Source organism: Mastacembelus armatus, chromosome 21, assembly GCF_900324485.2.
Source record: "Mastacembelus armatus chromosome 21, fMasArm1.2, whole genome shotgun sequence".
NCBI lineage: Eukaryota > Metazoa > Chordata > Actinopteri > Synbranchiformes > Mastacembelidae > Mastacembelus > Mastacembelus armatus.
Window position 1 is genome coordinate 12,181,955 of NC_046653.1, and position 24,546 is coordinate 12,206,500.

The window sequence follows — 24,546 nt, forward strand, 5'->3', positions numbered from 1 at the left end:
TCTTCACTCACGTCTCTTCACATGTTATTTAACAAAATAATAGGTCTCTGGAGCAGAGTTCTATTCAAAAACACCAGATATCGTCCTGTTTTGGCTTCACGGGCTGATTTGTGCTCTCTCCTATTGCACAGTGTTCCTGTGTGGACGCGCAGCAGCCCCTGTGCCTTTAAGAGCATCTCTCGCAGCATCCTCCCCCTACGGCACGGACGCGCACACAGCAGCTCAATATTTAAGAATACAGCTTAGTTTTTCTGCACACACATCATTACATAGGTACATCACACGTCACAAAATTACACGTATCAAGGTTATTTATCCCCTGGACATTGATGAATTTGCATCAGCGGTTGCCGTAGCGGTCGATCCGATCGTTATTCTTTTTATTTTCTTCCTTCTCGCATCCAAAGACCGATCCACAAGATGGCTGAGTTGAATTTGGGGAAGGGGCTAACTGCGGGGAAAGTGGCCAGCAACGTTCAGAAAAAACTAACCAGAGCCCAAGAAAAGGTAGGGAGTTGCTTCTTTACTTGCTACCATATGGGAAATGATATTTCAGGCCTACGAGCACCGAAGCGGCAGTGCCGCATCCTCCACCAAGGCGCAGTGTCGCATCACGACATCACAACCATAATAAGACGGTGGATGCTGTATTTGGGAATGAGGATGCCCGCTTCAATTACACCCTTCCTTAGCTCAATGTCACACAGCGGACATGTTCATAATGCATGGGCCTGCTCATGTTGTAGCCCCGGACATTCAAATAAATATCTCTGGATCCTAATTAGCATTTGTCACATAGATTGTGACTCTAGCTCACTCTCTTGCATGGTACTAGCACCATGATAATAATAGACACGCATACTGCAACATGTATATATGTGTATGTATATATATATATATATATAGGTGGTACATAAAGTACGGTGTATAAGAGGCCTGGTCTATGCGTTCATGCACCTGCGGGCTGTGCGCTGAATAAATGACAGGGGGCGTTATCTGCCTGCCAAAACGCATCTACCTTAGGACTCAAGATAAAACAGGAAACAAAATGTGAGATTGGTAGGCAAATAAATGGATAGGACAGGCAGGCAAATAGGTGACACTGCATTTGTTCTGTGCATTTAAGGAAGAGTCAGAAAGCGTCTGACCTCTTGTCTGTTATAGCTGAAACTCACATGACTGTTGTTACTATTTGATTATATGTTTCATGGACAGGTTCTCCAAAAGCTTGGCAAAGCTGATGAGACCAAAGATGCTGCCTTTGAGGAGGGAGTTATCAACTTCAACAAACAATATGTGAGTGCAGTTTAGCAATGCATGTGGAATAGCAGTGCCAAGTATCAAATTATCCCAAAAATCTACTTTCTAACTTACTGGTAAATAAGTATTACATACCAGGGTGACATTATGAGAGATATTACTTATCAAATGTTTTAGTTATATACGATCCCTCTGCATATACCAGCTGAAGACTGAATTAGTTCAAGTATTTGCTGAGACTGAAGTATTTCCTGGCTCAACAGGCTTGTAACGTCTCTATACTCCTCCCATTTGGTTTTTTGGGTTCTGGGCATCATGTTTTATGTTTCACCCACAGACTGAAGGACGGAAACTCCAGAGGGACCTCAGAGCATACCTGGAGGCAGTAAAAGGTGGCTCGCACAAGCCCATGCAGAGATACATTGATGAATTCACACAAGCTACACATGTAGACACACAATCATGATGTACAAATATTCACTTTAACCTGCAAATATAAATTTCCACTAATGTACAGTGTATGTGTTTGTCCTCAGCCATGCATGAGTCCTCCAAGAACCTACAGTCGTGTCTCGTTGACATGTATGAGCCAGAGTGGTACGGCAAGAATGACATGGATTCCATTGCAGAGGTGAGAAGCAGTTTTATAAATGTGTTGTGTGCACATGTGAGAGTGTGAGGATGGGCTGGTTACAATACAGAGGTCAAAAATACTGTATTATTATATTAGTTTATATATTAGTGGAGCATATATGTATGTGTTATATGTGTGAGTGTTTGCCTCTTGTGTAGTTGATGCATTGCAGCAGCTTTTTTCTGTGTGTGGAGGGTGCATAGTTAGAAAGATATTTTTTGGCATGTCTGCTGAAAGGTGTCGAGTAGCTCTTTACTTTAGAAATTACTTTTGGATGAATGGTTCTTTTGTGACAAAAAACAGTTCAAGCTTGCTGCAAGAAAAATACTACGATCCGCTAAAATGCTCTCAGTTTATTCTTAATGGAGCTACAAGACCACAAACCCAGACACAGCATCAGAGCTTCTGGAATCAATTCATTCAGAGAGAAAATCATTCTGGAAGCACGGTATAACAATAAAAATGCATTGCAAGCCATTTGTCTTGATGTTGTGTGCGCGTGATTATGTGTTGTGCTACAATGTTCATTCATGGTGTAGGACTGTGATGTGCTGTGGACCGATTACCACCAGAAGTTGGTCGATCATGCTCTCATCTCCATGGATACTTACCTGGGCCAGTTCCCTGACATCAAGGTAAAACTGTGTGCTCGTAGACTAATGAAGTGTTCATGCAGTAGCAGCCAGGGTGCTCTTCACATGACACACTATACTGTGATCATGCTGCATTAGTAGGCTATGATTTTACTAATCATACACTACTTGTATTCATTTGAATTGGATTTTAAATAGTAAATATGCGTAATGCTTTAGGTAGATTTGTTTAGCTTGTCCAAGCTAACAAGAACAAGCTTATTTTTTGAAACAAGCAAACTGAGACACCCGATAACTGTAATATTTATCGTCCTCTTTTATTTCTTTATGTGTTTGCTTCTCTTCAGGCTCGTATAGCTAAGAGGGACAGGAAACTGGTCGATTTCGACAGTGCCAGGCACAACTATACTGCTACGCACAAGTCCAAGAAAAAGGACGGTGGCATTAAAATTACCAAGGTAAATCAAATACACAGTTTACCCATAATGATGTTTATAATCCTGCACGTAAAAGTCAATAATTTTTTATTGTTAGGTGTGTCACATGTTAGAGTATTTATTATAGAAATTTCTCTACAGCCCTCTACTTTGCTGGAAAGGGCCACTCCAGGCTGGGCTCAGGGTATCCTGTCTGCACACAATGTTGCCCAGAGCAGTCTGTCCAGAAGCCAGGTACACAATATTCTTACTCTACTTCCTACAAGGTCTGCTGACTATAAATCAATGATGAGAGGTGTCCTGTTAGCCACGCAGTCAAAGACACATAGGATGTCATTTTGGGGTAGTTTTTTCCATGTTGTTTTATTCTTTCTGTTGCTGTGTTTCTTGTCACTTGTTGCTGCTGTGCACTGCTGTGTATTTTGTGAAGGCGAAATGAATGTAGCCAAACAATGCTGATGCAGAATCATAACTGGCAGGAAATGTTACGCACGCACATACTATGCACCAAAAAATTGGTCAACAGTACATCAAACGCACACTTGTCAAAATGCTATTCGGCATTGTGCCAACACATTGTGTGTGTGTGTGTGTGTGTGTGTGTTTCAGGCTGAGGAAGAGTTAGAGAGGGCCCAGAAGGTGTTTGAAGAGATTAATATTGACTTGCAAGAGGAGTTACCTTCACTCTGGAACAGGTGTGTCTTTGTGTGTGTGTCAGCGTCTGTGGAAACTTACTTTCCTGTTGATGAGTGGATGCCATAATTGCATTACATTTGACTGTGCTGCCTTTATCCTTACAGGATATTGAACTAAGTCAGTAATGCAGTCAACACTGTCTCTCTCTGTCTTTAGTCGCGTTGGGTTTTATGTCAGCACCTTCCAGAGTTTGGCTGGTTTCGAGGAGAAGTTTCACAAGGAAATGAGCCGGGTGAGACTCTTCTACAGACGTACAGTAGTGCTGCATTTAGATAAGGACCAGACAAAACAAAAACTGACAAAGTGTATCAGATAACAGTTAATGCCAGACGGTGCCAGTGACCACATCAGCAGGGCTTGCAATTGAATCTAAAAATCTAAACTTCAGCGCTGGTTTTGAAACCAGATATAAAGTCTGTTATAGTGAATTTCTTAGTTTTTTCCTTGTAAAACAAAGTTAGGACATGGAGAGTTAACTGACTGTGGTGAAACCATTCACTGTAATACTGCCTTAGCTTGAGAGTTGCAAGTATGGTCTGCTGTTGCTCTGAATTTGAACATAATGATGTAAACAAACAGTGGCAGACAGATACGTTTGGCACCATATAAATTACAGTATAGACTACAAGTCTGAAAACAATAATAGCTGCAGTGGCATCACAAAATATTCAGACCCCTTCACTTCTTGCACACTATATTGTGCAAGATTTAAATTTAAATTGATAAGCCTTTAATGCTTTTTGTCCATGTGTATACACTCAGTAACCTGAGATGACAAAGGAAATAGATGTTTTTAGAAATGTATTTCTAGGTAGAGTGCAGATTAATGTGCAAAAAATTAAATTTTGATTCAATCATTCCCCTTGGTCCAATTGAAAATGCCTTCCAATCAGACCAGTCTATTCCAAATGAGTCTATTCCATCATGCATTTTCGTTTTGAGTGGGCTGTTATTCCTATTATTAGTGGAAAATAGGATCTATGTAAATGCGGCTAGTGTAAGTAAGTGGATTTAATGGGTGGAAGTGTGTGAAGATGTTATATCAAGATTTTGGTTGAATGTTGTTGGTGAATGCTGTTGGTGTTAAATATAATATTATAATCTTATAATCTTACTCTTACCTATAATCTTACTCCCAACCTTTCCTCTTTCTGCAGCTGGATCAGGATATGTATGACGTCTTGGAGAAACTGGAGCAAACAGATACAACCAGGTTAGTGAGCAAAAATCCATCGTTTATTTTCTCTCACAGCAAGACTTTGTATTACTAAATGTCTTACAATGTATTGTGCAGATTTTGGGAATACAAAATATTACAGTACATTGTTTGTAAGCTTTGTCATGCTATTTTGTTAATAGTCTACTTGGAGACAACACAGTAGTCAAATTCTAAAAATATTTCCTACTCTACCTGAAAGCTGTTTGTGTGAAATACTAGGAATCATGTCATAGTGCTGAGCCTCATCAGTTACTCACTGTGGTTGGTTGTTAGATAACACAAAAATACTTATGTCTAGTGCCACGTCAAAACCTGAGAAAAATACATTTTTCAGAAATGTTTGCAAATATTGGAGCCTCTTGAGAGCATATCAATTAATGTGCTTGATGAATGTAGAGTACTGCCTAAAAATAAAACTAGGTTATTTTCAATGACTTCATTTATTTTAATATTAGTGTGCTTACTGTAAATTAAGAACTTTTTTCTTTTAAATTTTATTTTATTTATATTTATTTTCATTAGTTCATTGTCATTCCAGTCAGTATTTGCATACAAGAATAGACCAGTATATTATAACATCCCATAGAGGAGTGGGCAACTTAGTTGCTACTTAGTTGTCCACTAATTCTTTTTCTGTTTTACTAAGTACGAAACAGTATAACTTTCTGTGGCATCTGAAAGTAGCAAAATGCATTGAAGAGTTTTATGATCCTAGAATGTGCAACAGATTTTTTACTGATTAAAGTTAAACGTTGATCTCTCAATTCCTGTTTCTCTTCTATGGATTAAAATACTCCGCATAACAAACATTGTAAGCTGCAGGAATACACTAACACAATGACATGCATTAACCTGGAGCCACCCCCACCCCTTGCAGAAAGACAGATAACCACGACGCCCCATCAACAGGAACAAGTAGGAGGTAACCGGCAGTAACTGTGGTAACCACGGTGACCCAACTCTTGTCTGTCTGTCTAACTGACACATCTGTCCAGCTGTCTGTCAGTCAGTCTCCAGGCATGGGAGATATTTCAAGGAGAACTACTGTAGCGCTTGATCGTGTTGATGGATTCAGAGATGCACTGTCTGGTCTAAGAGTTGTGAGCTGCCAGCTGCAGATGTACGAGAGCTGAGCAAATCTGTGTCATTACTGCTGCACCAGGCAAGGCTGCTCCATAATGATGCAGCCCGTATCTTAAACCTCATAGCAACACATCCCCCTATAACTAACACAAATTGTATACTATAATGTGTCACTTTGTGGCAAGCAGTGTATTTTTAGTCCTGTCTCAACACTTCTTAGCTCTTGTAATATTTTGCTCTTTATATATCCACTGGCTAACACACAGTATGTAGGTTGGGTTAGATTATTTGAGCAATTCTGAGAGAATTTAATTCACTTCATCATTTTAATTCACTTTTGAACCTCGGAGCATAAATTAGTTGCTCGGCCCCTGTCAGCCACTTGCTACACCCCAGGTTCTGTGGTAATTTGGTAACTACATGTAGCCTCAGTATTAGGTTATAAAACAGCAACCACCTTAGGGCCCTTATCCTGCTGTTTGATTGCTTTAGTGCTGTGCATTCCCAATCAAAGCAACAAATGTTTTAATACAAACTTACTAACACAATAAGCCTGGAGCGGTCTGGGCCCCTGGAGTTTTGGGACCCCAGAGTCATTTTAAGTGTCTCTGATTGATAAGACATTCTTGATAAGGTAGAGCCTGATTTGTGATACTCATGTCTCACCGACACTTAAAGAAACCAGTTGTACAAAATTGCCTAGCAGCAGTAAGTTGCAGGGATGTTCCAAGCTCTTTAGAAGTCTACAGATCTGGGGCTGCGTTTGTCAGCCTTAGAAAATCTTCTCTATGTCAGTGAATGCCTCTGTCACTACTCACTTGTGAGGACTTACAGGCGCCACACACAAAGCCTGCTTGCATGGGAGGAGAGGGATGAAGGGAAGGGAGAGTTACTTTTCTTGCATGACAACTTCTGCTTAAACTCTTGTAGAGCATGCTTTTAACTTCACTATTTTAGCTTAGCTGAGCTCTTTAACCTTTACTGCTTTGTTCTCTCATGCCGTTTGCCATTCCCCTTTCTTTCTCTGTAATCTGTCTATATTCTCTTTTTGCCCTCCATCTATCCCACTTTAACTCACTCAGTGATGAAGAACCATCTAACCACACTCTCAGGCCAGGAGGACCACCCCCAATTCCCAAATCTCCGTCTAGGGTAAAAACACACATACACATACAGCAGCTTTCTTTTCCTTCAGTGGGTTAAGAGTCATGCCGCTGAAACTGGTGACTAATACAACTAATAATGACTGTATTTCATACTGAAGTCATTGTGAATGTGATCAGTTACATCTTATGTGTTTTTATGTATGTTTTGTTTGTGATCTGAGTTGGCAGGGTTTACAATTAACAATTGGTTAATTTTGATAAAGGACTATAATAAGTAAACAACTTTGAAATATGTCATTACAAATCCAGTTGCAGATTAAGCTAAGGCTCATATTTAATTATTGCACCAAATTCAAAAACAAAATACAGAATTAAAGTTAAGTGTAATGAATTCATATTCACTTGGTTTGTAGCAAAGCCTCATTACGATATTTCTTTTTCTGTACTAGCTAAAGCCAGCAGTGCCTCCCCCACCCAAGGTGACCCCATCTAAGGACCTGAAAACAGAGAACATCATCAACCTGTTTGATGCTGCAGCCACTCCTGATATCACTGTCACTTCCCATACAGAGGTTAGTGAGCAGCTGCTGTCGACAAACCTTCCCCTTTTTGTGCAGGTCAGAACTCCTACATTTTCCTTCCTCTGGCCTGCCCCCTCCTAATTATTCTATTCTATTCTATTCTATTCTATTCTATTCTATTCTATTCTATTCTATTCTACTCCTTGGCCCCTCTGTTGCTCCCAGTTAGAAAATGAGAACCTCCTATTCCTGTTGTTATCAGTTTGACAGTCCTGCAGTGAGCAGCAGCCTATTGGACATGGACCTGGACTCTTTCAGTGCAGCAACCTCAGCCTCCATAGTCACACAGGTGGATGATTCATGGCATGAACATATAGATCCTCTACTGCAAGAAATGCCAAGCTTCACCAGTGGTTTTGTCTTCTTTTCAGAAAGGTTTTGAGTTCATTTCATGATACATAAGCCCAAAGGAATATTGCCATAAATTTCTAATGCTGGGTAATGAGTCTTGTTTCACTGCAATATGAGCTGTTCCAGCTAAATAAATAATTTAGGTTTTCTTTTAGCCAACAGGAGCGCCAGTTGCCAGTGCAGTTGTTCGACTTTAAACATGTTGAAATAAGCTTGATGAGTCTGGATAGAAAATGAAATCACTTGGTGAGCTTGGCATATTTTGAGGTGCTACCTGCTCTGCTTCTTTCCGATTTTCCAAACGAGAGGTGGATGATGGCATGATGATCTGTAGAAACCTGCTTCTAGTGACCACTTCTTCCTGCTTCAGCCCAATCCGCAGATCACTCGTGGCATGAACTGTAGAGTACGGTCTTGCTCTGCTCTTATTTCTTTTTCTTCAGAACTGGACAAAACTACTTCAGAATGTAGTTTGGAAAACAAAAAGTTTAGTTTAGTTTAGTTCAGTTTAGTTTAGTTTAGTGTGCAGCTGAATATACTAAATGTTGCTCACAAATCTTTGAAAGCAAGATAAATTATGCACAGACTTTCTACTCGACCTCAGCAGAAGATTTCAATATTTTGACTAATGAATAGCATGATATACCTTGCAGTAGGTAGTACTGTGGGCATCAGAGCCAAACAAACTGGTCCTGTCATCACAGAAAATTTAGAGATACTGTAAAGTGACATAGAGTCTACTTAGACTAAATGACTCTTGGAGTCTGAACCCAAGATATATTACTATAATACTATAGTATAGTATACTATATAATATTATAGCAAAAAATTGCTCAGTTTGAAGTAGCTACTATTTAGCCCTCATGTCTTCCTTTGAGTCTGCCAGTACAACCTCAGCAGTAGCCTGTGTGTAAATGTGACCTGACAGGCGAAACCAATGGTAAAATAAACACAGCAAATTACTCACCACAGGTAATTAACTGTATTGCTGTGAGCTCAAGATGCATATGGGCTGTAGCAACAAATGTGTCACCTCCTCTTTCCTCTCATCTGGATTTCAGAAGCTGGATAGATATTGTAATCTTTGTACTGTGTCACTGGTATTAAGATGCAGCCCTCACCTTGCTGGTGGGAATGATACTGATTTTGAATAAATTTAGCTTTTGTATAATAAACATAAACAGAACCCACTTCTTCAGTTTTACATCACCTAGTACTTCTTACTTTACTAAGTAGTGCCTGTACTCTGCTCTGCTGAAGATCTCCTGTTATGGGCTTGTGAGTTAATAGCATGGGATCTGCACTGGAACTGTCCTATTGAATGTAAGGGGCATAAGCAAGAAATATTGTAAAGGGTTTCATTCTGTCCTTTAATTCTGCTTTCATTTCTGTTTCCCACAGCCTGCAGACTGGGATTCAAGGGTAAGGACAGCATCCTCATCCTGAAATATGGTTAAAAATAATGAGAAAAATATATGTGTCATTATGATCATCATCTTTATCGAGATATTCTTATTTGTGTTAGTAACCATCATTTCATTTGTCATTGTTTGCATTTACTAATTATGTACCTAGCCATTATACAAACCCCAGACTTATTATCCTTGTGGCTACACGCCCAGAGTATGTTCAAAGGTCCTGCATATATATTGCAGCACTGGGGATTCTATAATGGCCACTTCTGTGAATAAACAAGCTTTTCCTTATTGGATCTCTTTCATTTGTCCGTGGCAAATTTATTTGTGCGTTGTCCTTCTGTCTGCAGTGCTTTATGTGATGACAATAAACACTGAAGCGAAAATAGAACTTGGGAATGAGTCAATTCAGTTTCAAATGGATATTTTGACACTTGTTGGATGAGGATGTACAGTGACATTTTAGGATTGACCCATGGGTGTACAAATATTCACCCTCCTGTAGCCCAAATTCACCTGTGATTGTAAATTTAAAGGCTCTTGTCTGTAACAATTTGTAACTGAATTGATCTAATTTCTTTCTGTTTCCCTTTGTATCCCTGTATGTTCACATGTTACTGTATACTGTATACTTACGTCTTACATGTTAGCTACAGTACAGTTACATGCTCCATGTGGCAAACAGGGAACACTTAAGTTCTGAAAGTTGAGTGACATTGCTCACATTTGCAGTGGCTTGTTTTGAACTAGACGGGTAAATTCGGGGGAGCAGCTTCACAGACCTTTGCTTGTAGTGTTGCATTCAGACCATCAAATAACCTTTTTGTTCATCACTGCCACTGTAAGAGAGATGTGTCTCAACCATACAGAAGTGCTGTATTAGAGCTTGAGGCAAAGAGATGAAGGCTCTGAAAGGAACAACACTTCTACTCTTACAAAGCTTCCTTCCTCTTTCTCCATCTGAACATAGCCGTCGGAATATAAACCATGCTTGCTACTGTAACTACACCGAAGATTCAACATCTATTTTCTGATGGGAAAGGGCTGGCTATTTTTTCTTTCCTGCCTTCCTCTGCCACCTTTCTTAAGCCTCATTTGTCTTTTCATTTAATCTGAACTTTCTCTGCAAAGGTTTTAACCTCTTCCTCTTGGGTCTTATGATGATGATGATGATGATGATGATGATGATGACTATTAAGATGATGGTAATGATGATGATAATAACTTGCTGACATCTGCTTCTGAACCTTTCCCAAAGATCGCATCTTTTATTGCCCTGTTTCTGCTCATGATTGCAAAACCATTTTCCCTTAACTGTGATGATTAAGTTCAATCTAAGCAATTCTTGACAGAAACTTCCCAAACCCTCATTTATTCTATAAAAATCTGTTCTTATGATTTTTCAGATTTTAGTGCAGCTTTTTTTTTTATTCCATTTGAGGAATAAAGATAAAATAAGATGAGATAAGAAAAGATAAGATAAGAAAAGCCAGTATTTATTAATTAGTTATGGGAATAAACCAAAGTAAACCTGATGACATGATGATTCAGAAGGAAAAGTTAGATGATCATCAAATTTATTACAATTCAGTTTTGCCTGAGAGAGATGTGAGTATGTGAATTTAATTGCAGGACAGAATAATACAGTGTCATTAAATATTTCAGTATAAGATATAGCAAACACAATTTTAGTTAGTTAAAGGGCTAAATCATACAAAATAATTTGTATGGTATTTTTTTTACTTAATTTTTTATCCTCTTACCTGCCATTCTGATCCTTATGCACCCCTTTTGTGTCCCCTAATTATCAATTTCCTAATACCTTTTTCATCAAAATTATTATTTTTTTAAAATTTCCTCAACCATCTGATTTACAAATCCCTTATAATACCCTTAAGATAAATCTCATATGACCTCTGATTCCTTGAAACCTGACCCTTGCTCTTCAGCCTGAGGACAGTGGTGCTGAAGAAGAGGCCACCCCTCAGCACTATGACCCTGTGGCTGCTGCTGTAGAAGCCTGGGGGGATGATGCTTCACAGCCAGTCCATTACGACCCCATAGCAGCTGCCACAGAGGGTTGGGGAGATGATGGAAACCAACCGGTTCGCTATGATCCTGTGGCTGTGCCTCAGGAGGGCTGGGATGATGACGAGAAACAGCCAGTTCATTATGACACAATGGCTGAAGCCCAGGCGGACTGGGGCGATGATGGGAGCCAGCCAGGCACAGAGGTTCCTGCCACTGAGAATGAAACACCTGCAGCTGAGGCTCCAGTTGACACCACTGAGGAAGAAGCTACCCCAGCTTCCACCACGTTGGATAATGAAGGGGGTCAGGTAACCAAGGAAAGAAATAAGTGGAGAGATGCATCTGGACGAAAATGGTGGATGCATCAACTTTTGAGGAGGTTTGAGCATGGCGTGCTGGAAAGAAACAGATGATAGCTAAATTCTGAATGAAAAGATGGAAAAAAATTTAGGATGCATCTGGACAAGCAGCATGGATGCATCAAGAATGCACAAGGCAAGATGGAAACTAATTAAGGGGAGAAAGGAAAGAATAGAGACATCTGCTTCTCAGTACACACAGTTAATCCCAGTCACTGCTAATCACAAGTACATGCACAATAGTATACTATGCAAAAGGGTTATTTTTATCGCAACTGTGCAGTAGTAACTAGGATTGCTGCCTGTAATAACCATGACTTCGCTGTTTTAGGCTGTGCTGCTTGTCTTTGTGCCTGTCCATGTATTGTCTGTCTGTTCTTTCTTTCATTCTTTCTCTCCAGTTATTTATGTTGTTCAGCTGTCTCATTGTGTAACCTTGCACTCTGTCCCTCTACTGCCAGGGTGAGTCTGCAGCACCTGCCCCAGCAACAGCAGAAGAACCAGCAGAGGCAGAGGAGGTGAGTGCAGGAGGAACAGCGTGCAGTGACTCTCATGCTGTGTTTTTTATTGCAAATTTTATTTTGTTTCAAATATATCCTCAATTCTTTTTATTTCAAAACACTATTTATGTATTTTCTTACTTATTCTTTAAGAAGTAAGCATCAGACACTTATTTAATGCAAGTTTAAAAGATGAGAAAGTGTTCTTGTGAGAAGAGTTTATCAGTAAACTGGAATTTTTTTTTTTTTTTTTGTATAGACACCTGCAGTAGCAGCAGAATCAACAGAAGCAGCACCAGAGCCTGCAGAAATGCCCCCTGGCTTCATGTTCAAGGTAAACAGAGATACAAGATAAATACATAAAGAAAGCTGGACATTTACTAAACTCAAATATATGTTTTGTATGTACGGTGATGATATAGGTCCAAGTGATGCATGACTATGCTGCCAATGATATAGATGAACTAGAGATGAAGGCTGGAGATTTGGTGCTAGTAATCCTCTTTGACAACCCTGACGAACAGGTATACACGCACACAAACACACAGTGGCATGTACAGTGCTGTGTCACAGTGTTAGGTAAATTTTTTTTAACAAATAGACTCAGAGGACGAACTTCGGTAAGATTATATAGAAGTTTTACTTGCAAGGAGCAACAGTCACACAGCACCTTGGTGCAGCGTGAGGGTCACTGGCTGCTTGCAGCCCAACACATCAGTTTTCACAATAACATAAGAGGGAGGTGATTTCTCACAGAAAGACATCTGGGCCATTATCAAATAGTCAAGGTTAGAGCACTGAGAGGGGAAATTATATTTCCACAATACACAATAGGCCCTATTCAGAAGTGTTTCAGTTATACTATAGTAAGGTGGCTCAGGTCACTTGAGGGTAAACATTTCAATTTCTCTAACACACAGTGACAATAACTGGCCTATTGACACCTCTGTGTGCTTTTAGGATGAGGGCTGGCTGATGGGAATAAAGCAAGACGACTGGCAGCAGAACAAAGAAAATGCCACTAAAGGAGTATTCCCTGAAAACTTCACTCAGAGGCTGTGAAATTGGAGGACAGGACGTCATTCCAGCTTCTTTCTTTATGTCTAACTTCCTCTTGCCTCTATCCTTCATTCCCTCTCTTGCCCTGATACTGTATCTTTATTAGGACTTTGGCCATAGAAGCAGAGCTGTCACAGGCCTGGCTGAAACCATGCATTTCTAAGATCTGCTACACTGTGCTAAAAGTGGATCTTGGCATTTCTGTGGATTTCTGCCAACACTGATGATTTACAAATGTAGCCATTTCACAGGTCCCATTTTGATTTGCTGCTATGTTGCTACTCCATATGAGAGGAACTGATTAGAGAATCTTGATCATACGGGTTTGATGCAGGGATGGGGAACCTCTGCAATGGCTACCACTGTAACTACATTAGTTTTATTCTTAGCCACGTCTCAGCATATTCCACCACGACAACAGAGAAAATGTCTTTTGAGATGTGCTTTTGTTTGTAAGAACAGTGCGTGAAATTATCAAGACAATGCCAAGTGTAGCAGAGTATCCCTTACCTACATACAGTATATATATGTATATATGTATATATATATATATATATACCTACATACAGTATATATATATATATATATATATATATAAAATCTCTTTCATAGGGGTTGAGGAGGAGTTATCATTGAAACCGGACTGAAACACACTGAGTAGTCTGCACTATGTTTGGAAACATGCAAATCCTAGCCTCAGTCAAATTGAGAAAAGACACTTTGAGCACACGAGGTGCTAAGTCTGATCAGCTTAACTGCACATATTTAATTACTCCTGGGTTTCTCAGATGGGTGATCACACTCCCAACACAATGACTTTTGAGAAGATCCAGCCCATCCCTTCTCACCCAGCCCTACTCTAATCAGTGATTTGTGAACCACGGGCCCTCCGTTGTTGCATTAGTTTAGATTCTATGGTGGTATTGCTACTGTTGTGTGAAGCTGCTTTAAAAATCCAGCTGCACTTAGTTAAAATGACACCAATTATTCAATATGAAATTGTTCTACAAATTCAAACAGAAATGCTGGTGTCGGACCCCTGTAGAGTAGAAAAACATGACTGTTAAAATGATTTTTGACTATCATGTTTTTTATTCCATGTCATTTTTTATGTGGAGTGGACACATAAAAAAGTTTTTTTTTTTCTTCTCACAAGGGATTTGAAATATGCATTAGCCAGGCTCGCTGAAAGCTAGCCAACAGACTACACCAATGAGAAGCTGCTACTGGTAGTTTAATAGGCAGATACAGTTACACCCTGATACTAATCAAATATATAATAACTGAGCCAGCCATTTGTTTTAAAAAAAAAAATGCCGTAAACAATTCCTTTGGTTTGCATAGGGACAACTTAACTTCAATGCAGATGATTCAGAATATGCACCAGAGCAACTTCTTTTATTTTTGTATGCTGCCAAGCAATGATTACATACAGCCTAATGTAACTATGTCAACATAATTGCCAACTGAGGATGTGATGGAGTCTTTTGTACTTCTGTCAAGTTTACTGCTCTCAACATAGCTGCATACTGTAGGTAATTAAATCTATCTCACATTCTGTCATCCATTCAGTCACTGACTCAGAAGATATTCACCAATCTCATGATGTTATTAACATGTAATAAGTGTGAGAGAAATTGTATGTGTGCGTGATTGTATGCGCGTGTGTGTTTATGGTGTGTGTAATGGGTTGTTTGGAGACACAAATTCTTTATCTATAGGCTATTGTTATTGGATGATATCACCACCACCTACCAGGGGATGAGGTCGTCCGTTTCACAGGGAGTCTTTATGATTGGACAGGGACAACTCAAACGTATTCGGGTCTTTATCCACTGGCTGGTATTATGGTTCCAGGTGTTATTGTGCATTTGTTGTGTATAAGTGTAATTTTGCCAAGCTGTGATGACAGATGCATATTCTATAAAGACATTCATATCTGTATGTGAGTTACTGTGAGCATGCTGACTTTCCATGTGTTGTTGTGTGAACACCCTTAATTTCAGACAATGATACTTAGGTCACTTTTGAGGCAGTTGAAAAAGGCGATATTTATTTTTTAATTATTTATTTTCTTAACAAAGGGGGTGATGGGCAGTCACATGCTCTGTGTTTTTCCATTATTCATTCCCAAAATAGTCCTGATTATAAATGCTGGTTGTCCATCAGCCTTGCCTCAAAATGTTGCCGGGGTATCATGGTCCAAACAGAGTTAAACATGATTATATGGAGACACGTAGAGATAAATTTCAAACCGCCAGACTCAGCAAGTAGACTACTCAGCAGGTAGAGTCAATACAAAATACATTTACACTTCAAGGATGGATACATTTTCTAACAGTTTTCAGTATTTTAGCCTCCTGAGATGTGCATGATTTTTTTTTTATGTGTATTTTGGAAACCTCATATGAGATCATCAGCTGCACATTTAGGTAATCCAATCACCCCTCACAATTTGTTTTCAGATTTTATGTATAACTTGGTGAGTGTTTTACCTGGGTCTGGGGTCTGGTTTTCTATCTGTCTTTATGGATCAGTCTCCTGCAATGAGCTATGGGATATGACGACAAGGTTTTTCCTGTACCTAACTGACCAATATTAATAAAAATTACTTCAAATTTATTTTTGCTTGCTGATCTTTTGGGACTCTTGCTGTGATCATCAGTCATCACAAACAACTATATTTTTGCTTTCATGATGTCTTCTCTGAAAATACTAATGTGTCCAGCAGGGTGTGCTGTATTCAAGGCCTATCTCTTCATCCTTCAAAACTGAAAAAAAAAAAAACAAACTTTAAAACATCAAGAGGAGGAAAGAGAAGTGTTGCTGAGTGCTGCTGTCCGTGGTACTGAAACCAACCAGCAGCCCACCCTGAAACCACAGTTGTTCATACTGCTTTCACATTTTGCCAGCTGATGTCATGCTTCATTCACAGTGATCACTGGCCTATGGTTATCTGCATAAACATGCAAGATATGTTCAAAAGACAGTTGTTAGTCCTCATGGTGTTCCTTCAAGAAAGGCAGGTCCTCAGTTGAAAGGGACTTATTTTAAGTTGGGTCAACAGTATTTCTCGATACTTTAGTGATTAAACTGTGGCATGGGATCTTTAGTAAAATAGCTGCTGGCAAATAAAACACAGACTAGTTTTGGTTTCAAAACAACACCTTTATGTTTCAAATACAAATTGTATGCACAGAGTTGCCAAAAATAATAATAGTTTACATATTCTCTAAAAATAAATTTTTTTAAATAGTCTCTCCAACAACAGCTTAATTTACATATTTGACAAATGTTTGAGCAGGCATATAGAAGGATGTCTTGGAGTTCCTAAATATTATCTATGTTTCAATCTTTGCATACACAACAAAGTGTTTCCTGAAGGGACATATAGAAGCTACTGTACATGTGTATCACTATGCTTTCTGCCACTTATTACAAGATTAGATCATCATCAGATTTTCTGCACATCTGCCAATTTACATCTTGGGTGAATAGTTGAAATAAAAAAGAATCATGTAAAGGAGAGCTATCAAACAAACTCTTGCTAGTCAATATCAAAGAAAATTGTTAATATAATTATAATACAGTAGTTAAATACAGCCTGAGTGTCATGTATGTCTTAACTAGGTACTACAATGGGAAAAAATGAAAACCTGAAACAAGGAAAAAGATTTCACAAAATACCCAATAAAACATAAAGATGTCTAAATGAATTATATGAATCTGTCTGAGACAATCAAACTGAATGAAAGCCTTGGAAGAACAAGGTGACAAGCACCATGCGTCCACTCTGCATCAGTATTTGAACTAAATACACTGCAACACGATTGCCATGCCCACCATCATTCCCTGCTATTCAACAGTTTTCAACAAAAACCCTTTTTGGATATGTAGCTACTGTACCATCATATTGATACGCTGCATTCAGTAAATACATAGACTTTAATGAGCTTTGTAAATGTTCCATTTAAATATTATTTTGTAAATTACTTATAATATACAGTATAAGCAATAAAAAACAAGGAATCAGTGGAGTTACTACAATGATGATTTTGTGAGTAAACAGAGCAAAGTTCATGTTGGTTTTCTTTTCTTCTTAGTATTACTTACCTATATAAATACCTATGTACACATTAAGTTCAAATGGCATGAAACTTTTTCCCTCATGTTAAAGTTTCTTTTAACTTTATTGGTATGCCCATGTTTGATCTCAAAGGAATGATAAAGACTGATTGTGTTACTTCCTACTCAGTTGTTTTACTAAACGCTATTGTTTTGAGTGACAGTCTAAGGTGTGTGGAGTGAACAGGGAGATATTCTGTCCGTTTTCCCTCATGGCATTCAAATGAGAATACTTCTTTTGATTTTAATTAATGGTTGGTTTTGTTTCACATCTCAGTCTCTTCAATTCTCTAAATCTTCTGGAATTAATGAAATTGAAATGACTAAAAGACTAAAGCAATTCTCTGTTCTCTGTTTTCTCTCTTTGTCTCTTGCACAGTTTTACTTAAACTACAAAGGAGAGTTTGTGGAAGTACAGCAAATACAGGCAAGTAGAATTAGTATAACATACATTTACACTATAAAATCATTTTCCTTTGGTGGTCCCCTTTACTCAGAGAGACAGCTGTGTTCTGTGGTTTGGAGCTCCTGAATACAGGTAACTGAATGAAGTCATCAGTGTGAAACGTGTCTCTGTGGCTCCTGTCTATGTGCTAGTTCAATACCCCAGGGGTGGAAGTGTCCAGCATCCAGCAGCATTTGCCCCAGCTTCTGTAGAAGCCAAGAGTACCAGTGCACCCCATCAGTCTGCAGTTCTGAAGGCCCGACCAGGCTGTAGAAGAATCTCAGTGGGGCCAGGACCCAGTGGGCCAAATAGTGATTGTCCACAGCAGCATAGCAGGATGCCAGCACACCATTCACCACTATAGACCCATGCTGGGTTAGTGGGGCGTACAGCCCAATGCTCCTCTGCTCTTTCACAAAGGTCACAACTGAAAGTGTTCCCACTTGCGGCGTAATTATGCACTGTCCCGGCCGGACGTCACTGGCAAAAGCCGTCCTCAGACCTGCTTTCCTGCTCGGCCTGTCTTTCAGTACGGGATCGAGATGTGGCTCTTTAACCACCTCCTCCAACCCCAGCTCGCCGAGCTTACTTTTGCAGTCTGTGATGAATATCAGGTGAGCTGCTGTGAGCGTAATGTTAAGTCCTGTGTTGGTGCCGATAATGTAGAAGATCTTCGTGACGTTGGGCTGGCGGTCCAGAAATGATAAGACCGGGCTATATAGCAGAGGGCCGCGGCCATCTGTTGCTGAGGAAGCTAAAACATGGTCACCAGGACGAACGTCACGCATCAGTTTAGTGGCACCACCCTGGAGAGTAACCTGAGCATTTCCAGGGAAACATCCGCCAGTTTTCGCTGCTACAGAATGCTCTGAAAGATGGGGAAAAAAAGAGAAACATGATTATCATATTTTATATAATTAAGTCTTTTTTGACATTTTATTACACTATTGTTACTAATATTATTTTTAGAATGAGGCAACAAAACACAAAGAGAAGAATGCAGTCAAAATTCCTCCCAGGAGTGAAGCAACAGTGTTTGTATATCGGCAGGTTAGTTTAGGTCAGAGATCCATAAAGCAGGTGAGACTTTGACACTGACTCAAGGACAACTTTATCTCAGTGGATCAGGGGTAAATTGTTAACATATATAACATAATGCAACTCAGGTTCAAACTTTGTTTTTACTGTCTCTCTCTGGCTCCTTATCCTTAAAGCCTACACATATAAGCATTTTCAATCCCAATCAGAAGTTGATCGTTTAATTTTTGTCAATTCTAGTAGTGATTTCCAACTTATTTCACTATTACCTCTCTTGTTTAAATAAAGAAATAATTGGAGCTGTGTAAAAAAAAAACTCATAACAATTTTGGGCGCTTCAATACCATGAATCTGACCTAAAATCCATTATATAGTTTCCAAAATGAGTAGTGTTTTATCTGAGGCTCGTTTTGTTGTGTTTGGTGGGGGGTCACTGGAATGTGCAAAAACTAATAATTATCAAATTGGCAAACAGGCCAAAGCCCTCCTCTTGCTTTTCCTCTGATAATACTATCAAAGGGGATAATCTGCCCCTTCATTTTGCTATGACAGGTATGCCTTTCCTGCTACTCCGTTCAATCCAGTCAACCCCTGCCCCCTCCGTTGCACATCAGTATGACATAAGGAGTTTCTGCTCTGCCGGGCTACTGACATTCATATATACTCCAAAGACTCTGCATTTCATCTTAATTGAGTATATGTGAAAAAAGTGGCCCTTTAAGACGAGACAAGGTGGCAAGAAGAGGTAGTCAGTGAGAGCTAATGGATAACCAGCTGATTGTATCACCACAGTCAGAGCACGGTCTGGGGTCAGTGAGACAGGAAAGTACACAGACTCCGACTTGGGTTGAGATATTGTTTGGAGTACAGGAGAGTTTTAGTCACATGGTCATTCATAAGTCCACACCAGGAAGGAGCAGTGACACACTGAAATACTCTTGAATCCCAATTTGGAAAAAAAAAATCAAATAGACTGCAATAGAAATATTTGGGTAGCAACATCACTTTGAAATAAAAACATCATTCTACATTCTTCATTCTTCAGTGTGTGCGTGTGTGTGTGTGGGAGGGTTGTCTTAAAGCAGCCAAATATTTGTCCAAGGTGTGTGTGTCTGTAAGCCTGAGGGTTGCAGAAAAGGAGGGCTGTGACCGGGAGGTGATAAGACTCAGATAAGAGATCTGAGAGAAACTTTCTGAAGGAAAAGCAACAGCAAAACAAAGAGAGAGTTAATCATCTCACAGCCTCCTAAACTCAACAGGTGGTTGAACGCAGTTTGGCACCAAATAACTGGTGGTACCAGACATAAGTAAATAGATTTAAAATGTCTCAAAAGGTAGAATAGCTTGAGGTGGAATGTGGTCAAGTATTGTTTGCATAAGGATTGTATCTGATTTGTGTTTCTTAAAGCACATGTGCCTTGGAGAAATGTCACCCATAAATCTGGAAAAAAAAATGTAAGCCCTAATACTGGTGTAGTAATAAGAGTCAAAAGCCTCTTTTAATTTTATCTATACAACATCACTAGTTAGTTTTTGACCAGAAATGTATTTTTACTATACAATACTAACAATACTTGACCACATTCCACCTCAAGCTGTTGTAACTTTTGAGCAATAGTAGCTACACTCCCACTACTTAAAATGGCGTTGCCTTGATCCATATCAACAATGGTCATTTTACACTTGCTCCATCTGAACTTTATACAGCTAAGTATACAACAATCACAAAGACTGATCACTTTATGATAGGATCTGACCAAGAGGTGGGACTGACTACAGCATGGAGCACAGGTGCACGCCCTGCTTTGATTGGCTCCCAATAGGCCATACACACAAACACACACAGACTGAGGATGCAGGCACAGAAAGGCAAGCGGATCACCAACAAAGGGTCTAGTATCTACCTCATTAGTGGTAATGACAGCTGGCCGCAAAAACATAAGAACACATATTCAGATAATGCACACACACACACACACACACACATTCATATCCATCTCTTACCTGACTTTACGCTACAGTGAATGTGAGCCTTGGACTCATAGTAGACCCAGTCAAATCCAGCTTCTACAGCCAACCGGGCTAACATGGCATACTTATTTCTGTCCCTAAGAAGAAAGAAAATAAAAATACTCAACTCCTAATGTGATTCAACCAGAGCTTTGCTAACATGGCATAGTTCTTAAAAAAATCCACACAATACCATTATTTGTACACTGACATTTATGTTGATGTTATAAAGGCAGTCATTTTTGGTATCAGCATAATAAACATGGCTCGAGTGCTGACTAACTGGCTGACTTGTCGCATTACTGATAAGTTGACTGACTGACTGACTTACTGAAAGTCATAAGTAACAGGCTGTAAGCCACTTAATGTATGTTTACCTGTCTGACGTGGTGATATCAACAGCACGTCCTTCATAGTGCAGTGAGTCCTCTGAATGATGGCCGTCCTCATCCCAGCCCTCTGTCACTCTCAGCTTCACGCCCGGCCACATGTTCATCACAGAGATGGCCAGTGAGTTTAACTTGTCTTTACAACGCTGAAGAGGTGCAGGAAGGCAGGGAGAGAAGACAGATTGTTAGAAACAGGCAAACAAGAAAAAAAAAATGCTCAGAGAGCAGCCTTTAGTAGAGGAAGGTCAACTGAAGAGAAAAGAAACCAGGGGCAGTGTGAGAGGAGCTGGTGTGATGATGAGAGAAAGGCCTCGTTACAGCAATTTGAACAACATAGAGATAAGTAAGTTCAGATTCAGGGAAAACACACATATATCTGTTGTGGGCAGCGTGTGTATTGGCAGAGTTTTCACAATGTGGGAATGTGGACACTACAAAAAGAGGAACAGCAGAATCCAGATATAAAGAAAAAAGAGCAAGACAGTGACTAAAAAGCCAAAGATTTGCCCATTGGGGAAGACAAAAGTGAGGTAATGCTTATTGTCACTATATTATAATCGTGTCAGGCAAATTCAGTCAAGTGAATGGTCAAAGTACACACAAATAGGCATGTGTGCTTGCTTGGGATGATTTAGCAGTTTTTCCAGATAGCCTACTTACATAAGGCTTGAGGGTAAGATGACCCTCACTGAGATTTGCTCAAGTCCAATGAATCTCATTTGAAGCAATGAACTGTTAATGCAGTTCATGCTGATGCCCATCACTGAATGAATGAATGCATGAATGGATGCATGAATGGACGCTGGATTAGAAGTATTTGTTTTACATGTCACCCAACCCACGCAGTAAGGCCGGGTAGAGCTTTGGCGTGCTGCTCCAGTTGTTACAGTCGCATATGGCTGAAATGCGTCTTCATGTGGGTCAGATCAACCTTAAAACTATTTACCGAAACTTAGATTAAATGTAGGCAATGCGGTGATTTTACGCATTTCCACATGTCCACGGAAAACTGAATAAATCGAGGATGCCTGACTCAAAATAAGGCTCCGTTTGGGAGTAAAAGCAGCAGCAGATAAATATGTCAGGTAGGAAAACCCAGAGACCCAGGAGTCGATGAAATCAATCATTTTGGTTTAAACATTTAACTGACGGCAAACATGCAGCAGACAATTGGATGCAACTGTGGCTGATCTGGTCTGACGTGATTCGTGTCATTCGTCCACATGGAAGGGTTTGCTGTAGTCAGCTAACAGTTCAGGAATAACTAAATAGGATCTTGAAAATTATATGTTTATCACCACCATCTACGAACAGGACAGACGCGAAGCAGTGGCAGTCACTGACAATGGTCGATCTTTGCGCATTTGTGCAGATTTTGCATCCATGCGCTCTGCTCACCTGGGTCATGAGCCTGTCGGCGCCAGTGTCCTCCTCATCTTTGAAGATAATGTCTGTGTTGTAATTCGGCGTCAGCTCTTTAAAGCGCTCAGAGTTGCGCGTTATTTTGCCTTCGGGTCGCCCGCTGGCCCCCAGGGTTTTCTCGGCGACGTTGGGGCTGAACTGCTTGTAGGCAAGCGGGATGAGCTTCTTCGGGAGACGCCTCTTGCCGTACCCCCTCCCCGGCCCGCAGCCCTCCGAGGCAGGTGCGAGAAGGAGGACCAAGGCACACAGAGAGGCGGTGAGAAGGAGGAAGGAGATCCGCATCGCCCCGGGGGGAGGGAGGACTCTCCCTGGGGAGAGAGATGTCTTCAGTACCTCTCCGGTTCAGTTGCCGACTCCATCGTCTGTGACAGTCACAACATCACGTCCGAAATGCTCGAATAAAAGAAGCCCTGCACCTCGGCTGCAAGGGGCACCATGAGGACACCGGAGATTTTTGCTTATGCGGCTCCAAAAAACTGGACCAAATTGAGAAACTTCGCTCCCTCTGCCTTGCAGAATCAGCAGTAAGCCTGCAGCCTGTAAAGTCCGAGTATTTAAACAAACAGGTTCAAAGTCGATTTGGTGGGTGAGAGAGTTAAAGAGAGAGAGAGCGGTTATTGATATCCAAGTTGCAGTGTTGTGGTTTCTCTCCCTCTTTTCTTCTGCTCTGGGAAAACGGTCACAACATCAGCCGCTTTCGCCTGCTGTTTGGTTGGTGCCTCTCTGGGTTGAAAGCGTTCCCTCTCTCCATATGCGGCCGGCGTGCAACAAGCTGCAGCTTTCCAGTTGAATTGAAGGGATTTGAATGATCCAAAACGATCTGTTGCCACTTCAGACCGCACCCTGCCAGTCCTGCCCTCCTCTCTCCTCTCCCTCTCTCCCTCTGTCCCTACTCTGCCACCCACCCCGCCCCTCCTGGGCACAGGGCGCACTGGAGAGTCCTGTCCACATTCTGCTGGCAGGCAGGCAGGCGAGCAGCAAACATAAGCTTTGCCCTTTATTGCTGCCACTTCGCATTTCCAGTTGTTGTCTTTGTCTGTCTGTGCCTTTGACAGATCTGTATGCTGACAACTGTGTTTTGTTGTGTGTGTGTGTGTGTGTGTTTGTATTTTAGACAATAAACAGCAGGCAATCACAATCAATTAATCAATTAAACCAGTCTATTTCCTGGAGTATGCAGCTATTACTGTTTTTCCTCAGGCTGCATTCAAATATCATTTAAGATCAGGGGGCACAGGCTGATTGGCTGGGTAATGTCTGGTTCACTGACTGAGTAATGGAGTAATGTTCTAGCTGTGAGTCAGGTGGACTAGATGAGGGATTGCTTGGTTGAATGACTGACTGGCAGTCAGATGGATTATTTGACTTTCTGAATGGCCAGATGACTAAATCTGTGACTGAATGGCCAGATGACTAAATCTGTGACTGAATGGCTGCATGACTGACTGCTGACCTACACCTTTCCCAATCAGCCTAAACAGTCACCACAGTTAATTGACAAAGTACTTACCATCAGTTTTATAAAATGGAAAAATTGCAACTTTCTTGAATTTATTAATGTTTAGCTGTCTGACTCCCTGGCTGCAGGATATATGTGACACACACACACACACACAAACGTGCACACACACACCCTGTTTTATTCCAGCAAACCCACCCCCTCCAAATTAGCTCTTCAAATATTTGCCGGCAGAAAATCAGTGGTCTCACCCCTGTTTCTCAGGGCAAGCTCCTTTGAATGAACTGAACTGTACAAGGCTGAGGGTTTCCTTAATTTATGTTTTATTATTTGT

The 24,546-nt window shown here is 40.4% G+C and overlaps 2 protein-coding genes across 2 annotated transcripts; one reads left to right on the forward strand and one right to left on the reverse strand.

Moving 5' to 3' along the window:
- Positions 1 to 267: 267 nt before the first annotated feature.
- bin1a (bridging integrator 1a) lies at positions 268 to 13,335 on the forward strand. Its single transcript, XM_026295718.1, has 20 exons — positions 268 to 507; positions 1,216 to 1,296; positions 1,598 to 1,652; positions 1,797 to 1,891; positions 2,434 to 2,529; positions 2,835 to 2,945; positions 3,066 to 3,158; positions 3,534 to 3,619; positions 3,777 to 3,852; positions 4,778 to 4,833; positions 5,717 to 5,761; positions 7,005 to 7,074; positions 7,478 to 7,600; positions 7,812 to 7,898; positions 9,362 to 9,382; positions 11,325 to 11,714; positions 12,227 to 12,283; positions 12,525 to 12,599; positions 12,688 to 12,789; positions 13,226 to 13,335. The coding sequence occupies exons 1-20, from the start codon at positions 421 to 423 to the stop codon at positions 13,325 to 13,327; spliced, it is 1,908 nt and encodes a 635-aa protein (XP_026151503.1). The 5' UTR covers positions 268 to 420; the 3' UTR covers positions 13,328 to 13,335.
- A 3,313-nt stretch (positions 13,336 to 16,648) lies between these two features.
- Positions 16,649 to 23,528, reverse strand: LOC113123460 (indian hedgehog B protein-like). Its single transcript, XM_026295563.1, has 4 exons — positions 22,730 to 23,528; positions 21,320 to 21,477; positions 20,937 to 21,040; positions 16,649 to 18,762 (listed from the first exon to the last, which is right to left on the reverse strand). The coding sequence occupies exons 1-4, from the start codon at positions 23,033 to 23,035 to the stop codon at positions 18,005 to 18,007; spliced, it is 1,326 nt and encodes a 441-aa protein (XP_026151348.1). The 5' UTR covers positions 23,036 to 23,528; the 3' UTR covers positions 16,649 to 18,004.
- Between the last annotated feature and the right edge of the window lie 1,018 nt (positions 23,529 to 24,546).

Bases quoted from the DNA above. Each gene is read 5' to 3' on its own strand.
- LOC113123460 (XM_026295563.1), bottom strand. From the start codon at position 23,035: ATGCGGATCTCCTTCCTCCTTCTCACCGCCTCTCTGTGTGCCTTGGTC. The intron at 21,478-22,729 runs GTGAGCAGAGCG...GCACCTCTTCAG, and splicing joins CCGACAGGCTCATGACCCAG to CGTTGTAAAGACAAGTTAAA. The intron at 18,763-20,936 runs GTAAGAGATGGA...CCCATCTTTCAG, and splicing joins TCACTGTAGCGTAAAGTCAG to AGCATTCTGTAGCAGCGAAA.
- bin1a (XM_026295718.1), top strand. From the start codon at position 421: ATGGCTGAGTTGAATTTGGGGAAGGGGCTAACTGCGGGGAAAGTGGCC. The intron at 1,892-2,433 runs GTGAGAAGCAGT...TTCATGGTGTAG, and splicing joins ACATGGATTCCATTGCAGAG to GACTGTGATGTGCTGTGGAC. The intron at 9,383-11,324 runs GTAAGGACAGCA...CTTGCTCTTCAG, and splicing joins CTGCAGACTGGGATTCAAGG to CCTGAGGACAGTGGTGCTGA.